An 18,172-nucleotide genomic window follows, 5' to 3' on the forward strand; every position below is an offset into this window, starting at 1 on the left:
ATTGAGTCTATGCATGTGTCTGAATGCACAGTTTAGCAGTGATTATATTTAGGGTTTAATTAAAAATATAGTACAAAAGTGTAAATGTTTCGCTTGTTTCTTTGTCATAGTGATATGTAGATTAGACATGTGATGAAGGTCCACATGTTAAACCGAGATTAATATTCAGCATCATTAACTACAATCTCTAAACATATAAACAGCCCAAATGCTGTTGTTGTTGTTGTTGTTGTTGTTGTTGTTGTTTTCCTGTGTGTTGCCAGATTGTGATTTTTAACGCGTTATTTGTTATTCCAGACTGTACGGGTAAATTCATAAATGATTAATTACACTGTAATGTAATGATTAAACCTCGACTGTGTTGCTGTATGTAGAATGTACAAAATGTACAAAAGCGACTTTTACACTCGTTGGAATTTAAAGTAGTAGAGCGACCTGGCAACCCTGTAGTCTTACATCGCCCTCTAGTGTCAGTATTACCGTATTGCTCCTCCACTCAGCCCACTAGTGCTAAGTTTCTGCTGTCTGAAGTTTTGCTCCTCGTCAGTATGAATAATCTGGCTGTTCCTCAGGAGAGAGATGAAGGCTGGTATCTGTCACTTATGGCACCTAATACTAAGGGCCCAAACTTTGCATGGCTTGATCCCTCCAGACTTTACTGCAATTCCCAGGTATGGTTTATTCTAATCTCTAAAGTCAGGAGCATTTAATAAAACTGTCTTGGAATGTCATGTCCATGATTACAGTATTTCATTAGTATATATTTTCTTTCTCTGCAATTGTTCATTCTTTTCATGCGCTCCACAAATAGGCCTTATCAGACTGTGTGACAGATCTTCTCAAACCATTCCAAAATGATTCGATTGACCTGGTGGCTGGAATAGACGCAATGGGCTTTATCCTTGGTACGCTGCATTTTGTCATGTTGTTGAAGGCAATGAGTTTCTAAGACAGGAGTGACTCCTCTTCTATTTTTAGTTCATTCCACATGTTGGTAAGGCTGTAAATATAAACTGGGCTCTGACCCCACAATAGAACTGCCTACGGAGTGTCTTCAGTGTAGTTACCAAACTATGTGTCAAATTAAATAATTTCTCTCTTTGGGCTACATGGTATAACCTTCTGCAATATATTACACTTATTTATAAAACAATATTTTGCAGGATTTTTATAAAGTGAAGTTTCTAGATGTAAAAGATGAAGTGTAAATAAATACCTCAAAAATAATAGTACTTAAATTCGGTTTTCAGGTACAGCCGTGGCCACCACTCTGGGAAAAGGCTTTCTAGCCATCCGAAAAGCAGGACACCTTTGTGTAGAAACTCAGACGCAGGAATATACTGACTACTCAAGAAGAGAGAAACTATTGGAAGTACGAGCTGATGTGTTAAAACCAGGTACTTAAATCTAGCACACCGATAGGTCCAAGTCAATAGGATTTATACAGGATGAACTTAAGCAGAGAAATTCCAGAAATTCCTATAACCTCCTACAATGTTGGATTTTCACTCTGAATAAGTCAGTGTTTTGGGGTAATGACGGGTAATAAACCCTGACTGAGCTGGGAATATTGACTGAGCTTGTTATTCTGTGAAGTTTATAAGGAGGCAGATGCACCAAACAAATCACTCAGTGTATAAAAATGGCAAGTTGTCTTAAACCTAAATAAAACTATGTACAATTCTATACTATTTCGAGCAATATGGCCATTGTATCAGTATGGAATCAAATTCATAACAAGGTTTATTGGCAGGTACTGTAGGGTCAACATGTACAGGAATTTGTCATGGTTCATAGTGATAATAGAGAAGAAGCATAAATTTAGGAAATAACGGTTATAAAAAAAATAGATTAAATAAATAAATAAATAAATAAATAAAAATAATGTGTATAAACAAAGCAATTGGATATAAACAAGAATAGAGACATGAATTGTACACTAATGCAGGATGTGCAAAGTGGCCAGTGCAAATATACAATTAGAAATAAGAAATGAACTGTACAATAGTGCAGGATATATAATAGTGGACCTGTGTGAGAAAGTAAAAACTACATATTTTACTTATGTGGAAATTCTACACTGTGACACAATTCTAGATGGCTAAACGATGCTAGATGCCTTAAACCTTAGAAACCTGAGTAAACCCAACTTAAGATAAACTATGTTTCAGTATTCAATACAATGGTTCAAGTTTCATTTTTGAAATCTTGGGTTAAAGAGAAGAAATAAGTTCACATACCTTAAAGGAGCTATCACGATTTACAGTGTACTAATCTGTTAACACAGTTCCATGAAATTGGAAACCTTTGTCTTGTGAAGGTTTACCTTCCAAGTTTTCTCCCTGCCAGCTCCCACACACCTGCCAGTCCTGCCCTATCATATCAAAGCCACAGGGGAAAAGACTAACATGTGCTTCTTCACAGACATACGAAGCCAACCAAATATCAAACTGTTGCTCCTACAGTTTCACAGGGCAAAGCGTCCCCCTCGGAGGAAAGTGCTTTATTATCTCTCTCAATTTCTCACACAAGCTCACAGATGCCCATGATTTGCTAGATGAGAGAGTGCATGCCATCGCTCTTATGTAGACATGGCAGATTTTGCTCTCATGGCTTCGGTGGCCCGTGGCAATGGATGGATCATCTTGCATCATCAGAATTCCAATCAAGAATCTAAATTTTTTGTTATATCACAGAAGAGACGTGTTTTGAGGTTAACTCTTTAAACTACTGGGGCCTGCTAAGCTGTTCCACAATTAGTTTCATTTTAGATTCTAAATAATTCATGGTAGTTATTATATGTTACAATATGGATTAATGTTTAGCATGGTAAAGATTAGTGCTGGGCATCATGATGTGGAGTAGTGTTCACAGCCAGAGGGTCCCTGGAGTTTGTGGAGTTTTGCATGTTCTCCAAATGTCACTGTGGGTTTCATTTAGAGTGATTGTGTATGTCTGTGTGTATGGGATCTATGTCTACGGGATTCCTGGAATCCAGTCTCGGCTGCTGTGTCTATGCCCAGTGTTCCTGTGATCAGCTTTGGAGGCCCCATGTTGATGACCAGGATAAAGCATTCACTGATCAGTTCTTCTGTAGATTGGTTTATTCCTTCTGTGCACCACAAATTTTGATAAGCATAATTTATCCTAGTTTTTTTAGATCAGGGTTTAACGAACAGATTACAGAACACCTTTCAAGCCATCTGTCTTTACACTGTAGTCACTCTCATGTCCTAAGATGTCTAAGCAAAAAAAGAGGTTGCAAACCATGAACATGTTCTTACCAATGCTAATACGATGCTGCAAATGCATGCTAATACTGTCTTCTATTGCAATTATTTCCATTCAGTATGGTGTTTAATATTATGGTATGGTGTTTTTAAGGTCTGCGTGTTCTTATAGTTGACCAGTGGATTGAGACTGGAAACACAATGAAAGCTGCAATCAAGCTGGTAGAAAAACAAGGCGCATCTGTTGTGGGTGAGCATGCATTCGTCCTCAATAAATAAATAAATAAATAAATGTGAAGGATTACAATATAAGTAATAGAAATAGCTTAAAAAATTATAGCGAGCAGGATAAAACATTAATATGCTGAAATAATGATGCACATCCAGTCTTCAGGGCCACTAAAAGATCCATTTGTGCTCTATCCAAACTTGCACAGCAGCAGAAGATAGATTTTTTTACGCTGCCAAGACATTTAGCTGACAAGAGTTAGGGCCAGTTGTTCCCGTAAATGGAAGGGTCACTACAAATCAGTAGCATTTATTCAAATTCCTTTATGTTATGTTGTGATGCTCTGCTCTCTATAGGCGTCGCTTCCGTGGCCATTGAGAACAGCGAAGGAGGAAAGTGGATAAAGGAAAACTACAAGCACTCGCATTGCATCCCTAAGAAACTTCAGTCTCAAATAGACAGCAAATATCTGGAATCTTTCAAGAACTTTGAGAGAACCGTTACAGAGTAGGTACCTCTGAGGACAGCGATACTAAACAGAAGAAAACCATTCTGTGTTTGTTCTGCCCATATACGATACGCCACATATAAACATCATTCTGTTATTTTCTGGTCCATCTGAAGATGACTGCATTCTCACAATGGACTGAAAGAGAACATGATTCTAAATGAAGCTAATCTCTGATATTCTTCTTTCCCAAAAGTTGACTTATAACATGGCTTTTATTATAAGACTTAAAACTAAGAAGATGACTAACATAATTAAAGACGATTAGATTAAAGACTAAAACTAAGAACATGGAATAGTTCATAATCTATTGAAACCTGTACGTGGCTCACATTTTTTGTACTAGAGAGCATGTTAAAGTTTACTACAATTAAATTTTTCTTTTTAATTGCTGTTGTTTTTTTAAACTAAATTCCTTAGTAACAGTCTACAGAAAACACTTTAGCAGATTTTAATTCAAAACAAATTTGAAAGCATAGTATACAATAACATGTAACAAGAACATATATAATGATAGCATAAAAAACACAAGCTAGAAATTGTTCAGCACATTACTATATATACCAGAACAAATCTCCTGTATAAATGTGTATAAAAGTTTCTGATAGTGTAGTTAATACTACTGTTTTGATTGCAACTATTTTTAAAAAAATAGTTAACTATGTTAAAAATACATCAGGTTCATTAATTGTGCAATACAGCATGATCTTAAACTGACATGTAAACTAAAGAATTCATAAATTTCCTGATGCTTATGAGTGCCATAATATGATAATCATGCTGAAACATCTAACACTAATGAAGGCAACGCAACTGATGTGCATAGAAAAAAATTAAAAAGACAAAAGAACAAAATACTACAGAGGAACGTTTACTCCAACCTGTCCTAAGTACAGTGTTTTTAACACTTTCTAGTCTCCCTTGTTCATCTGTACCTATAGTGTCTGCTTTGGTATCAATTTTTTGCATCAGTTCATTCAGTGCAGAATTCTCAGGTTTTCTCTCCCTTTACTGACAGCAGCTTGGATGTTTCTTTTTAGAAGTTGCATACATGTTACTCGTGTTGTTGCTGATTTCTGTGAAGAAAAATAGATGGAAAAATTAGGAGACCTTTTAGCATAAATGGTATTAAGGGTGGTTTAAAACACTTGTTGATATAGGACTTGGTTTTATTTTAAAATATATTTTAACAGTGGAGATCAGAATGAAATAAAAGATTTGAGGAGAAATTACACCTTTTCAACCCGAAAAGTATGAAGGTCAGAATGTCACTATTGTTTGTACATAGAGATATCATGAAGACTTAATAAACTTCACACTGGGTTGAGACAGAAGCAACTATATAGCAGTTATGTTTAGAAATTCATTCGGTACTTACTGACAACATCCCCAATGCACCTGGAGCTGCCTTTTTCCAGCTCTGCCAACACGCTGGTCTCAAACGTCAGTGATGCCACACGGAAGAAAAACTCCCTCGCGTTTTCGCCTTTAAACAGCAAAAACAAAACAAATCAAAAAAAAAAAAAAAACACACAATCATGAAGGAATAAGTGCTTTAATAACCAGAACTGCCAATATGTTCCATTTCTATTCATTCAATTTGATTTGTAGAGAGAAAGACATTGGCACAAAGCAGCTTACTGGAAACCTATGAAATGGCAGTGGTACTTTAAGCAGTTAAAGCTCTGTATTATATAGAAATAGTCTTATCTCTGAGAACACACTGTTCATACTGCAGTTTATAGAACTGCTATGTAAACGGAAGAAAAGATTTGTGGAAGTGGTTCCAATTGTGGGTGCAACCTGTGTACAGCAGACATTGTTTCGTTGCTCACCTGACCTTTTAAATCCAGACCATCTCCAAATAAAGGAGCCATTGTTTTTCTTTTTACTAACCAGGTCTTCTCCAGCAGTATGGGCTGGTGTTATGTCTTCATACATGCTGCAGGAGAAATGGGTTTGCATGCCGAGCAAGTGTAGAGGCTACATCTAACTATATCAGTATAAATGGTAGAAATTATTTCATCCTATAACTCTTTTGAAAATATAGTGATGTAACATCTATGTATACACAGCAGAGGCTTTGAATATGCTACAGACTGGTTTAAAACTACTGGGCATATGACTGGATGAGTGCCTAATCGATTTCATGGTGCATCAGTCCATGTGAGAGTTGCTAGGCTAATTCAACAGCTTAAACAGAGTTTAAGGGCTCACTGGAGCTGCAGCTTGGTTACAGAAGTCATACTGGCTGCAGTGACTGATGAGGAAAACCTGGGCTTGAGCTTAGTGCCTGCAGTAGAGCACAGTCACATGGGGTTTAGTACAAGCTGCTATTTCTTTATTTCAGGCATATCGTTGTAAGACACTAATATTCCTACATATGAACAAAACTGAACTTGTTTGAATGATGTGACATTCTATATGAATACCACATTAAGGTGTGATATATAGGAAAACTAAAAGATTTATAGAACAGTGAAGCAAGTATGTAGAGAAACGGTCATGAGTGAGAGCACTTCAGTACTTCGAGCACTAAAACACATGCATTTACACATTTTCCTTCTCTCACCACAGTCCATATATTGCGCCTAGGATTGGTGGGATTTTTTTTGAGGTCAGATTACAAATTTAGCCTTTTTCCTCCCACAGTATCCCACCAAACCTAAGTAACAAAGCACCCCTCCCTAATTCATTTGTCTTACCAGACAAAGCAGACACAGCCCAGTACTCCGCCTTCATCTCCTGAGCAACTCTAATAGCGTCCTGTTCAATAAGAGAATACTGTGCGGGGGACTACAGGAACACACAACAGTGGGGTAAACAATTTGTTGCAGAAATTGTTAAAAAATAAATACACTAAATGTTACAATCTAAAAAATAAACACTTACAATCAGATCTTTCTTTGTGCCTACCAAAAAGAGTAAGACACTGGTGGGGTCGTTCTCTTTCATAGCATCCTCCAGCCATTGCCTTTAAGAGAAGAAGGTATGTTGCCTAAAATGTGTTTCTAAGCATGTTTTACCCACACTGAGTGGGGACACATGTCCGAACACACTCATACATCCCCATATCACCTTCTGATGCTTTCACCAGATGTTATAGTGTAGATTTGTGTTCATTTAGCTATAAGAGCAGCAGTGAGATCAGACACTGATGTTGGCTGAGGAGGTCTGGGGTTGAGTCTGTGTTCTAGTTCCAGAAGAGCCACATATGGGTGTGATGGTCAGGTGTCCAGAAACATTATTTAGTATACTTCACAATGCATTTTTATGTCTGTAGCAGTCAATAATCTTTACGAATACATACCAAGTATGTTGTAGCGAGGCCACATCAGTCAAATCAAAAACAATTATTACCGCTGAAAAAGATGAACAAGAGTATAGAGTCAATATCAATGAGAGAAAAGCAGTATTCTGATATCAAGTGTCATGTAACAACATTTTAAATGTGTCAGGGTGATATGACCAATGATATACAACTCACACAGACTCTAGTTTTTATTAGATGTAGTAATTAGACCGAGGGAAAAGGAGAAATATTTGAAGCATCTGCATATTGAAAGGTACAATCAACAATAATAAAGTTAACTCATAGAATATCTCTTATATGCCATGTAGTGTAAGGAAAACATTTAGACCCAATCAAGGCCAGACTCCCTCCTCCTCTGAGTGTGCTAATAACACACACAGACACACATGCGCACACACAGACATGCCCACATTCACCCACAGACACCTACAGTCACAAACACAGTCACACACAGACACAGTCACGAACAGTCAGTCACACAGACACGAACACAGTCAGTCACACACAGACACGAACACAGACACGAACACAGTCACACACAGACACGAACACAGTCACACACAGACACGAACACAATCACACACAGACACGAACACAGTCACACACAGACACAAGCACAATCACACACAGACACAAACACAGTCACAAGGACACGAACACAGCAACACACAGACACGAACAGTCACACAGACACGAACACAGCAACAGACAGTCACACACAGACACGAACAGTCACACACAGACACGAACACAGTCACACAGACACGAACACAGTCACACAGACACGAATACAGTCACACAGACACGAACAGTCACACAGACACGAACACAGTCACACAGACACGAATACAGTCACACAGACACGAATACAGTCACACAGACACGAATACAGTCACACAGACACGAATACAGTCACACAGACACGAACACAGTCACACACAGACACAAGCACAATCACACACAGACACAAACACAGTCACAAGGACACGAACACAGCAACACACAGACACGAACAGTCACACAGACACGAACACAGCAACAGACAGTCACACACAGACACGAACAGTCACACACAGACACGAACACAGTCACACAGACACGAACACAGTCACACAGACACGAATACAGTCACACAGACACGAATACAGTCACACAGACACGAACAGTCACACAGACACGAACAGTCAAACAGACACGAACACAGCGACACACAGACACGAACAGTCACACAGACACGAACACAGCGACACACAGACACGAACAGTCACACAGACACGAACACAGCGACACACAGACACGAACAGTCACACAGACACGAACACAGCGACACACAGACATGAACAGTCACACAGACACGAACACAGCGACACACAGACATGAACAGTCACACACAGACACAAACACAGCGACACAGACACGAACACAGCGACACACAGTCACACAGACACGAACACAGTCACACAGACACGAATACAGTCACAGACATGAACACAGCAACACAGTCACACACAGACACAAACACAGTCACACACAGACACGAACACAGTCACACAGACACGAATACAGTCACAGACATGAACACAGCAACACAGTCACACACAGACACAAACACAGTCACACACAGACACGAACAAAGTCACACAGACACGAACAGTCACACAGACACGAACACAGCGACACACAGACACGAACAGTCACACAGACACGAACACAGCGACACACAGACACGAACAGTCAAACAGACACGAACACAGCGACACACAGACACGAACAGTCACACAGACACGAACACAGCGACACACAGACACGAACAGTCACACAGACACGAACACAGCGACACACAGACATGAACAGACACACACAGACACAAACACAGCGACACAGACACGAACACAGCGACACAGACACGAACACAGCAACACACAGTCACACAGACACGAACACAGTCACACAGACACGAATACAGTCACACAGACACGAATACAGTCACACAGACACGAACACAGTCACACAGACACGAACACAGTCACACAGACACGAACACAGTCACACACAGACACGAACAGTCACACAGACACGAACACAGCAACACAGTCACACACAGACACGAACACAGTCACACAGACACGAACACAGTCACACACAGACATGAACACAGTCACATACAGACACGAACACAGCAACACACAGTCACACAGACACGAATACAGTCACACAGACACGAACACAGCAACACAGTCACACACAGACACGAACACAGTCACACAGACACGAACACAGTCACACACAGACACGAACACAGTCACACACAGACACGAACACAGTCACACAGACACGAACAGTCACACAGACACGAACACAGCAACACAGTCACACACAGACACGAACACAGTCACACACAGACACGAACACAGTCACACAGACACGAACACAGTCACACAGACATGAACACAGTCACACAGACACGAACACAGTCACATACAGACACGAACACAGTCACATACAGACACGAACACAGCAACACACAGTCACACACAGACACGAACACAGTCACATACAGACACGAACACAGCAACACACAGTCACACACAGACACGAACACAGTCACACAGACACGAATACAGTCACACAGACACGAATACAGTCACACAGACACGAACAGTCACACAGACATGAACAGTCACACAGACACGAACACAGCAACACAGTCACACACAGACACGAACACAGTCACACAGACATGAACACAGTCACACAGACACGAACACAGTCACACACAGACACGAACACAGTCACACACAGACACGAACACAGTCACACAGACACGAACACAGTCACACAGACACGAACACAGTCACACAGACACGAACACAGTCACACACAGACACGAACACAGCGACACACAGACACGAACACAGCGACACACAGTCACACACAGACACGAACACAGTCACACGCAGACACAAACACAGTCACACATAGTCACACACAGACACGAACAGACACACAGACACGAACAGTCACACACAGTCTACGTCACACACGGACACGAACACAGTCACACACGGACACGAACACAGTCACACACGGACACGAACACAGTCACACACGGACACAGACACAGAGTCACACACAGACACAATGACACACACAGTAAAACACATACAACACAGTCAAATACACAGTCACCCACAGTCCCACACACAGACACAAACAGTCCCACACACAGACACAAACAGTCCCACACACAGACACAAACAGTCCCACACACAGACACAAACAGTCCCACACACAGACACAAACAGTCCCACACACAGACACAAACAGTCCCACACACAGACACAAACAGTCCCACACACAGACACAAACAGTCCCACACACAGACACAAACAGTCCCACACACAGACACAAACAGTCCCACACACAGACACACACACAGACACAGTCACACACACAGACACAAACAGATCCAACACTTAAACACAGTCACAAAGAGTCACACACAGACGCACACACAGGCACAGACACAACCACACAGTCACAAACAGATGCACACACTGACACACACACCCACACAGTCACACACACGCACACACAGTCACAAACAGACACACACACGCACACACTGACACACAGTCAAAGACACAGGAACACAAACAGACACAGAGTCACACAGACACAGACACACACAATGACGTACACTGACACACACTGACACACACACTGAGACAGCCATACACAGTCAAGCACAGACACAGAGAGACATACACCGACACACTCAGACACACAGACACCATACACAGTCAAACACAGACACAAACAGAGAGTCTCACACACACACAGTCAAACACATCCAGCACAGTCTAACACACAGTCACACACACAGTCAGAATCAGAATCAGAATCAGAAAGGTCTTTATTGCCAAGTATGTTTTCACATACGAGGATTTTTTTCTAGTACAGGAGCTCCACAGTGTAAACATATAGCAATGGTAAGACATGAACACATAAATAGTAGACAGTTGTATGTGCACATTGAAATATAAGTGTGCAAATTAAAGTAAAGATGTGCAAATTCACATATAGATGTGCAAATAAAATATAAATGCGTACTTGTAGACCATGTAAGAATAGGGTTTGTTCTGTGTATGTTAGGTGTTCATCAAATGTATGTTAAGTGTTCATCAGATGGATTGCCTGAGGGAAGAAATCCTATATGTTCCTATATCTGGTCGTTTTGGTGCTCAGGGCTCTGTAGCGTCGGCCAGATGGCAACAGTTCAAAGAGTGTGCTGGATGTGAGGGGTCCAGAGTGATTTTCTTTGCCCTTTTGCTCACTCTGGAGAAGTACAGGTCTTGGAGTGTGGGTAGAGTTGTGCCAATGATTCGCTCAGCAGTCCGGACTACCCTCTGTAGTCTCCTGAGGTCGGATTGGGTGGCTGAGCTGAACCAAACAGTCACTGAAGTGCAGAGGATGGATTCGATGACAGCAGTGTAGAACTGTTTCAGCAGATCCTGTGGCAGGTTGAACTTCCTCAGCTGGCGAAGGAAGTACAACCTCTGCTGAGCCTTTTTCACAATGGAGTCAATGTGAATGTCCCACTTCAGGTCCTGGGAGATTGTGGTTCCCAGGAATCTGAATGACTCCACTGCTGTGACAATGCTGTCCATGATGGTGAGTGGGGGGAGAGCAGAAGGGTTTCTCCTGAAGTCCACAATCATCTCCACTGTCTTGAGCGTGTTCAGCTCCAGGTTGTTAAGGCTGCACCAGACAGCCAGCAATTCAACCTCCAGTCTGTAAGCAGACTCGTCACCGTCCTGGATGAGGCCGATCAGTGTGGTGTCGTCTGCAAACTTCAGGAGCTTGACAGAGGGGTCATGAGAGGTGCAGTCATTCGTGTACAGAGAGAAGAGCAGTGGGGAGAGAACACAGCCCTGTGGGGCGCCAGTGCTGATGGTGCGGGTGCTGGATTTGAGTTTCCCCAGTCGCACTAGCTGCTGCCTGTCTGTGAGAAAGCTGGTGATCCACTGACAGACAGAGGAGGGCACAGAGAGCTGGGTTAATTTGGGCTGAAGGAGTGATGGGATGATGGTGTTGAAAGCAGAGCTGAAGTCCACACACAGGATCCTCACATAAGTCCCTGGTCTGTCCAGATGCTGCAGAACATAATGCAGTCCCATATTGACTGCATCATTCACAGACCTGTTTGCTCTGTAGGCAAACTGCAGAGGGTCCAGTAATGTCCTTCAGATAAGCCAGAACCAGTCTTTCAAATGATTTCATGACCACAGATGTTAGGGCCACAGGTCTGTAGTCATTTAGTCCGGTAATTTTGAGTTTCTTTGAGACGGGGATGATGGTGGAGCTTTTGAAGCATGAGGGTACTTCACACAGCTCCAGTGACGTGTTGAATATCCAAGTAAAGATGGGGGCCAGTTGATCAGCACAGGTTTTCAGACAGGCTGGTGAAACACTGTCTGGGCCTGGTGCCTTTCTCCTTTTGTTCTTCTTAAAGACCTGACACACCTCATCTTCGCTGACCTGAATTTTAGGTGTGTTGGAGTCAGGGGTTACAGGAGGTGAAAATTGGGCTTTTTCAAACCTACGTACGGTAGAACTCGTTCAGGTCGTCTGCCAGTTGTTGATTCACCACAGTGCTGGGGGATGGTGTCGTGTAGTGATGGCTTTTCGACCTTTCCACACTGAAGCTGAGTCGTTACAGGCAAACTGAGCCCGTAGCTTTTCAGAATAGTTTCTCTTTGCTACTCTGAGCTCCCTTTCCAGTGTGTATTTGGCCTGTTTGTACAAGACTCTATCCCCATTCTTGTGAGCATTCACTTTGGCCTGACGGAGCTGGCTGAGTTTTGCAGTGAACCCACAGACACACCCACAGACACACACACTGACACCCATAGACACAGTCAAACACATCCAATTCAGTCAAACACAGTCACACACACAGTCACACACACTGACACAGTTACACACTCACATACACAGGCACACAGACACACACACACACACACACATGCATGCACATGCACGCACGCACTACACTTGGCTCAGTCCATTCTCCAGTCAGTCTTGATATGTTCCCCTAGTCCCTGCAGATAGTAAATATCCCCAACTTCTTGCTTCCACCACAATGCTTCAGGGTCACAGTAGTGTTGTTTTGGTAATGGACCGTATTGATGTTTATTCCAGGATGATATACATTGGTTTCATCTGACCACAAACCATTCTGCCAGTTGGTTGTGATTGATTCCGTCTTCAAGATTCCGTCTGTGCGAATTTCAAACAGGATTCCAGATGGCAATATTTTGAGAAATAAGAGCGTTCTTTTTGCCACCTTACCATATTGGTTTGCAATATTTATGATGTACATTATTTCCTCTGTAGGCCATAAAATCTTGATGGGCTTCAAAGCTGGCTTTCAGTTACTGGTGGACTGACTCTGTCTGCTTTCAATGGTCATTTTGATATAGACTAATATTGATTAGACTAATAACACCTTAAACTCCTCATGAAGTTCCTCAAATTCCTCCCCAACAATGTGTGCAATCTTGGGGTGAATGCCCAGGTTCTCCCTCTAAGTTCTTTGGGGTTTTTTTGCACCATTCTAGAGACTGTCTGTCGCATGTGTTTCATAAGAAATCAATATTTTATGACACATAAACCAAAATATTCCTTTATTTTATAACTGTTCCACTGAACAGTTTCCACATGACTGGCTGATCAGATAACTACATGAAAATGAAAAATAAAGTGGGCTGTATGTGTTTATATGTATACTAACTCGATATATGTACAAATATACTAACCCTGAGCCCCTCTGTAGTATGTTGAAGCGATGCACTTGAACCTTTCCTGTCCTGCAGTGTCCCACCTACAACGAGAAAGAACAAGCTAGTATTTATTCAGTGGTTTCTGGAAGTTTGAGGGACATGTACTCCACTATATGGTCAATACTTACAGCTGGAGGCTGAACGGAACTCCAAGCACCTCAAACCTCTCCATCTCAAAGTCTACACCAATAGTAGCTTTGTAATTCTTGTCAAAGGCATCTTTACAAAATCTAGCAAAGCAGATGAAAAAAGTTAAAACTTTAACAACAATTAATCAATCACACAAACCTTAATATTTTACTGCACTCTATCTTACATATTAACATTGTCTGGTGAAGTACTTACTAAACATGTAACAGTGGTTTCTTCAGTTTTTCACATAAGAAAAGTAAAGCTTACCTATTAATCAGACAGGTCTTTCCTACAGCCAAGTCTCCCACAACAATAACCTTGGAGATCTTAAACCTGGAGTAGACAGAAAGAGAAAGAGAGAGAGAGAGAGAGAGAGAGAGAGAGAGAGAGAGAGAGAGAGAGAGAGAGAGAACGATAGAGACAGAGGGACAGAGAGACAGAGAGAGAGAGAGAGAGAGAGAGAGAGAGAGAGAGAGAGAGAGAGAGAGAGAGAGAGAGAAAGAGAGAGAGAGAAAGAGAGAGGGACAGAGAGACAGAGAGAGAGACAGAGAGAGAGAGAGAGAGAGACAGAGAGAGAGCGGCAGAGAGGTGGCAAGTAAAATATTTTGTGAGCTCTGATTGTACAGAGAGAGAACAAATACAGCAATACAGCATATTGCCTCAATTTAGAAAATGATGGTTAAGAGAAAACTGATTCCAAATGAAGAAATATTTGTTTAAATAAAAAATAAAAATGTGTTTGTTGTGTGAAGAAAAAGTTCAGAATTTGTTAATGTTGTAGACAAAGTATCTTAGAGCAGGAAAAAAAATGAAAATGACAAGAAATGGGACACTGAACCCCTGGATACAGAAATAAAAAACAATTCAGAGACACTGAGATTCAGACACACCTGGAATGAGAAGTCTTTATATAGGCATTACAGCTGTAAACTCACCCCACAGTGCCAGTTCTCTGCTCGTGGCAAGCAGTCTTCACTTTGGCATTAAATCCACCTTCTGTGTGTAATGCAGCCCCTTTACTGAAGCACTAGATAAAATGAAAACAAATAATTGATCATGTTAAATATGAGAGAAATAACCTCAGTTAAATATAAGACAAAGGTAATATCATGACCGTGATCTCTGATTTTCAGAAGACATTAAATGCAGACGGAAACTTCCTAAAAGTTCCCACTACAGAAACATCTTAAAATTGTGCACAGATGACAGAAAGATTCTTCACTTTGTTTGTACAGCTGACAAAGTACTTCTGCCTAAATTGTCCTGTATTTTCAGAAACATTTAGTTCTCAGACTTTTTTCAGAAAAAAAAGACCTTTAACCAGACTGCTTTAGGTTGCTGAGCCGTAACATGTAATGAATAAACGCCTGTGTGATTCAGCCATGTGAAGTCAGGCAGAGTTTGTTTAGATGAGTGATGTATTACCTTAGGAAGCTGGCTAATGATGCGGTCCTTGCGAACAGGAGGCAGGACACTCATGATGAAAACCCTGTGAGAGAAACACAAGGGTATGAATTACGCCTCAGAATGAGAGAACAGGAAACACACCTCAGATCAAGCAGACGGAATAGTCGCTTCTGTCCTGTATGAGCTTTTACACCTTGCATCAATATAATGTCTTTGTTTACAGCTATTTAGTTTACACTGTGGAATGGAACGAAAACTGGGTAGCATTTTAGGTAGGACCAGAAATCATTTATGTAATTGTTTTATTTTTTTTTTTGTAGCATTTGACACCTTTTAGAAGTTTATCTAAATCTAAAGTTTACCAATCTACATAGACTATTCATCCCTATTACACTTTGCATTTATCACAGATTATATTGTGACAGGAAGCTCTTTTGTAGCTAGTTTTTACTGTTATATCACGCTAGTTAGCATTTGTCTGAGAGATTAGGAACAAAGATTTTCATAGCTAATGCTTTTCCATATTTCTTGGTTCCTTCATAAAAGAGACTCATTTCTCATCATGATCTGCCATCACTGTGTTACTAAAGTTGTCTTTTTCCTTTGTAAATCTTTAATGTTGGACATATACTTCTACTGAAGCAGTTAATTAAATAGTAGTCACACTTAAAATTTAGTTTCTAAAAAAAAGTAGGTACTTTTACCACTTCTGGTCAATCTAATGTAATCCACTTATAATCAGATAATCCTTGTATAATCAGAATATCAGGTATAATCAGGTATAATAATCTGGTATAGAGATATAGAGCTGCGCCACTCACAGTGACAACAATTAAACAGTTATCATACGGTCATGTCTTCAGCATCAAGTTTAGCGAGTCGTGGCAAAAATGATGCCTCACTAATCTGCTAATCCTACAAATCTGTAGACAAAGAAATTAAACTGGATAACTGTACATCCAAACTATGTAGCACACTATGTAGCACACTATGTAGCAAAATATTTACCACACTATGTAGCAAAATATTTACCACACTATGTAGCAAAATATTTACCACACTATGTAGCAAAATATTTACCACACTATGTAGCAAAATATTTACCACACTATGTAGCAAAATATTTACCACACTATGTAGCAAAATATTTACCACACTATGTAGCAAAATATTTACCACACTACGTAGCACACTATGTATCACAATATGTACCAAAATATGTAGCACACTATGTAGCACACTATGTACCACAATATGTAGCACACCATATACCACACTATGTAGCACAATATGTAGCACAATATGTAGCACACTATGTAGAACACTATTTACCACACTATGTAGAACACTTTTTACCTCACTATTTAAAACACTATGTAGCACACTATTTAGCACACTATTTAGCACACTATGTAGAACACTATTTACCACACTATATAGAACACTTTTTACCTCACTATTTAAAACACTATGTAACACACTATGTAGAACACTATTTACCACACTATGTAGAACACTTTTTACCTCACTATTTAGCACACTATTTAGCACACTATGTAGAACACTTTTTACCTCACTATTTAAAACACTATGTAGCACACTATTTAGCACACTATTTAGCACACTATGTAGAACACTTTTTACCTCACTATTTAAAACACTATTTACCACACTATGTAACACGGTAGGAAGCACTTACCTCAACACAGATGTGATTTTTTTTTTTTGCTCTTTATAAAAGCGTCGTGTTTTAATTCACAATAATTCTATCCTATATAGTCTGTATGTTAGATCGCCACGTTAACAGGAAGACTTCTTGTTAGTTCCAGCCTACAGAAGTATCCAACTAAGGCATAAAGATTCATTCCGAGCGTTTTTCCCGACCATCCTTCTGTCTTTCCAACAGAAAAAAGAGCAAAAAGAAAGAATCATAAGGATGACACTCTCTGCTGCCCTCTAGTGCTCGTTGGTCTTGCAAAAACATACCACGAGGGCAGCAATAGTGATGGCCAGTTCGTGAACGAATCGTTCTTTTGAACCGGTTCTTTTTAGTGAACTGGATGAACCAGTTCACCAAATCGGACTGATTCGTTCTAAACAGTTCGCGTCTTGAGTCAGCGCTGATCCACAAGTTACTAAAGTTACTCACTTTCAGTCATAATTTACAGCCCCTCCGACTCTAAATAAACTAATATCCCGGAGTATATGTAACTCCTGTACACTGAACTGAGACATGTTGTGCTGAGAGAACTGTGAGCTCGAGCTGTTGATACTGTGCATGAATCACTGAACCGATACAGCGAATCATAGGTACAGAACTGAGAACTGTTTCTTTCGGACACGTCCGACATACTGAGAACCGATGAGCTGTTGTTACTGCGCATGCGTAAATCACTGAACTGATACAGCAACAAATGTAAATGGTTATGATTTAATGTCTTATCAACGTATGAGTGTTTAACTCAGTTGAATTAGTTTTTGAAACAACTGATGGAGCGAAAGAAACAT

General features: G+C 40.6%; 2 protein-coding genes across 2 annotated transcripts; one reads left to right on the top strand and one right to left on the bottom strand.

The window, feature by feature from the left end:
* The first annotated feature begins 509 nt into the window (after positions 1–509).
* Positions 510–4,352, top strand: zgc:174895 (uncharacterized protein LOC100126024 homolog). The gene is made up of 5 exons (XM_060888680.1): positions 510–671; positions 812–905; positions 1,251–1,397; positions 3,385–3,480; positions 3,816–4,352. The coding sequence occupies exons 1-5, from the start codon at positions 549–551 to the stop codon at positions 3,968–3,970; spliced, it is 615 nt and encodes a 204-aa protein (XP_060744663.1). The 5' UTR covers positions 510–548; the 3' UTR covers positions 3,971–4,352.
* Positions 4,353–4,404: 52 nt separating this feature from the next.
* Positions 4,405–17,840, bottom strand: rab34a (RAB34, member RAS oncogene family a). The gene is made up of 11 exons (XM_060888679.1): positions 17,364–17,840; positions 15,683–15,746; positions 15,193–15,284; positions 14,525–14,590; positions 14,254–14,355; positions 14,102–14,166; positions 7,278–7,329; positions 6,860–6,941; positions 6,673–6,763; positions 5,346–5,453; positions 4,405–5,043 (listed from the first exon to the last, which is right to left on the bottom strand). The coding sequence occupies exons 2-11, from the start codon at positions 15,734–15,736 to the stop codon at positions 4,976–4,978; spliced, it is 780 nt and encodes a 259-aa protein (XP_060744662.1). The 5' UTR covers positions 15,737–15,746; positions 17,364–17,840; the 3' UTR covers positions 4,405–4,975.
* Positions 17,841–18,172: the final 332 nt, after the last annotated feature.

Source organism: Tachysurus vachellii, chromosome 15 (genome assembly GCF_030014155.1).
Source record: "Tachysurus vachellii isolate PV-2020 chromosome 15, HZAU_Pvac_v1, whole genome shotgun sequence".
In the NCBI taxonomy this organism is placed as follows: Eukaryota; Metazoa; Chordata; class Actinopteri; order Siluriformes; family Bagridae; genus Tachysurus; species Tachysurus vachellii.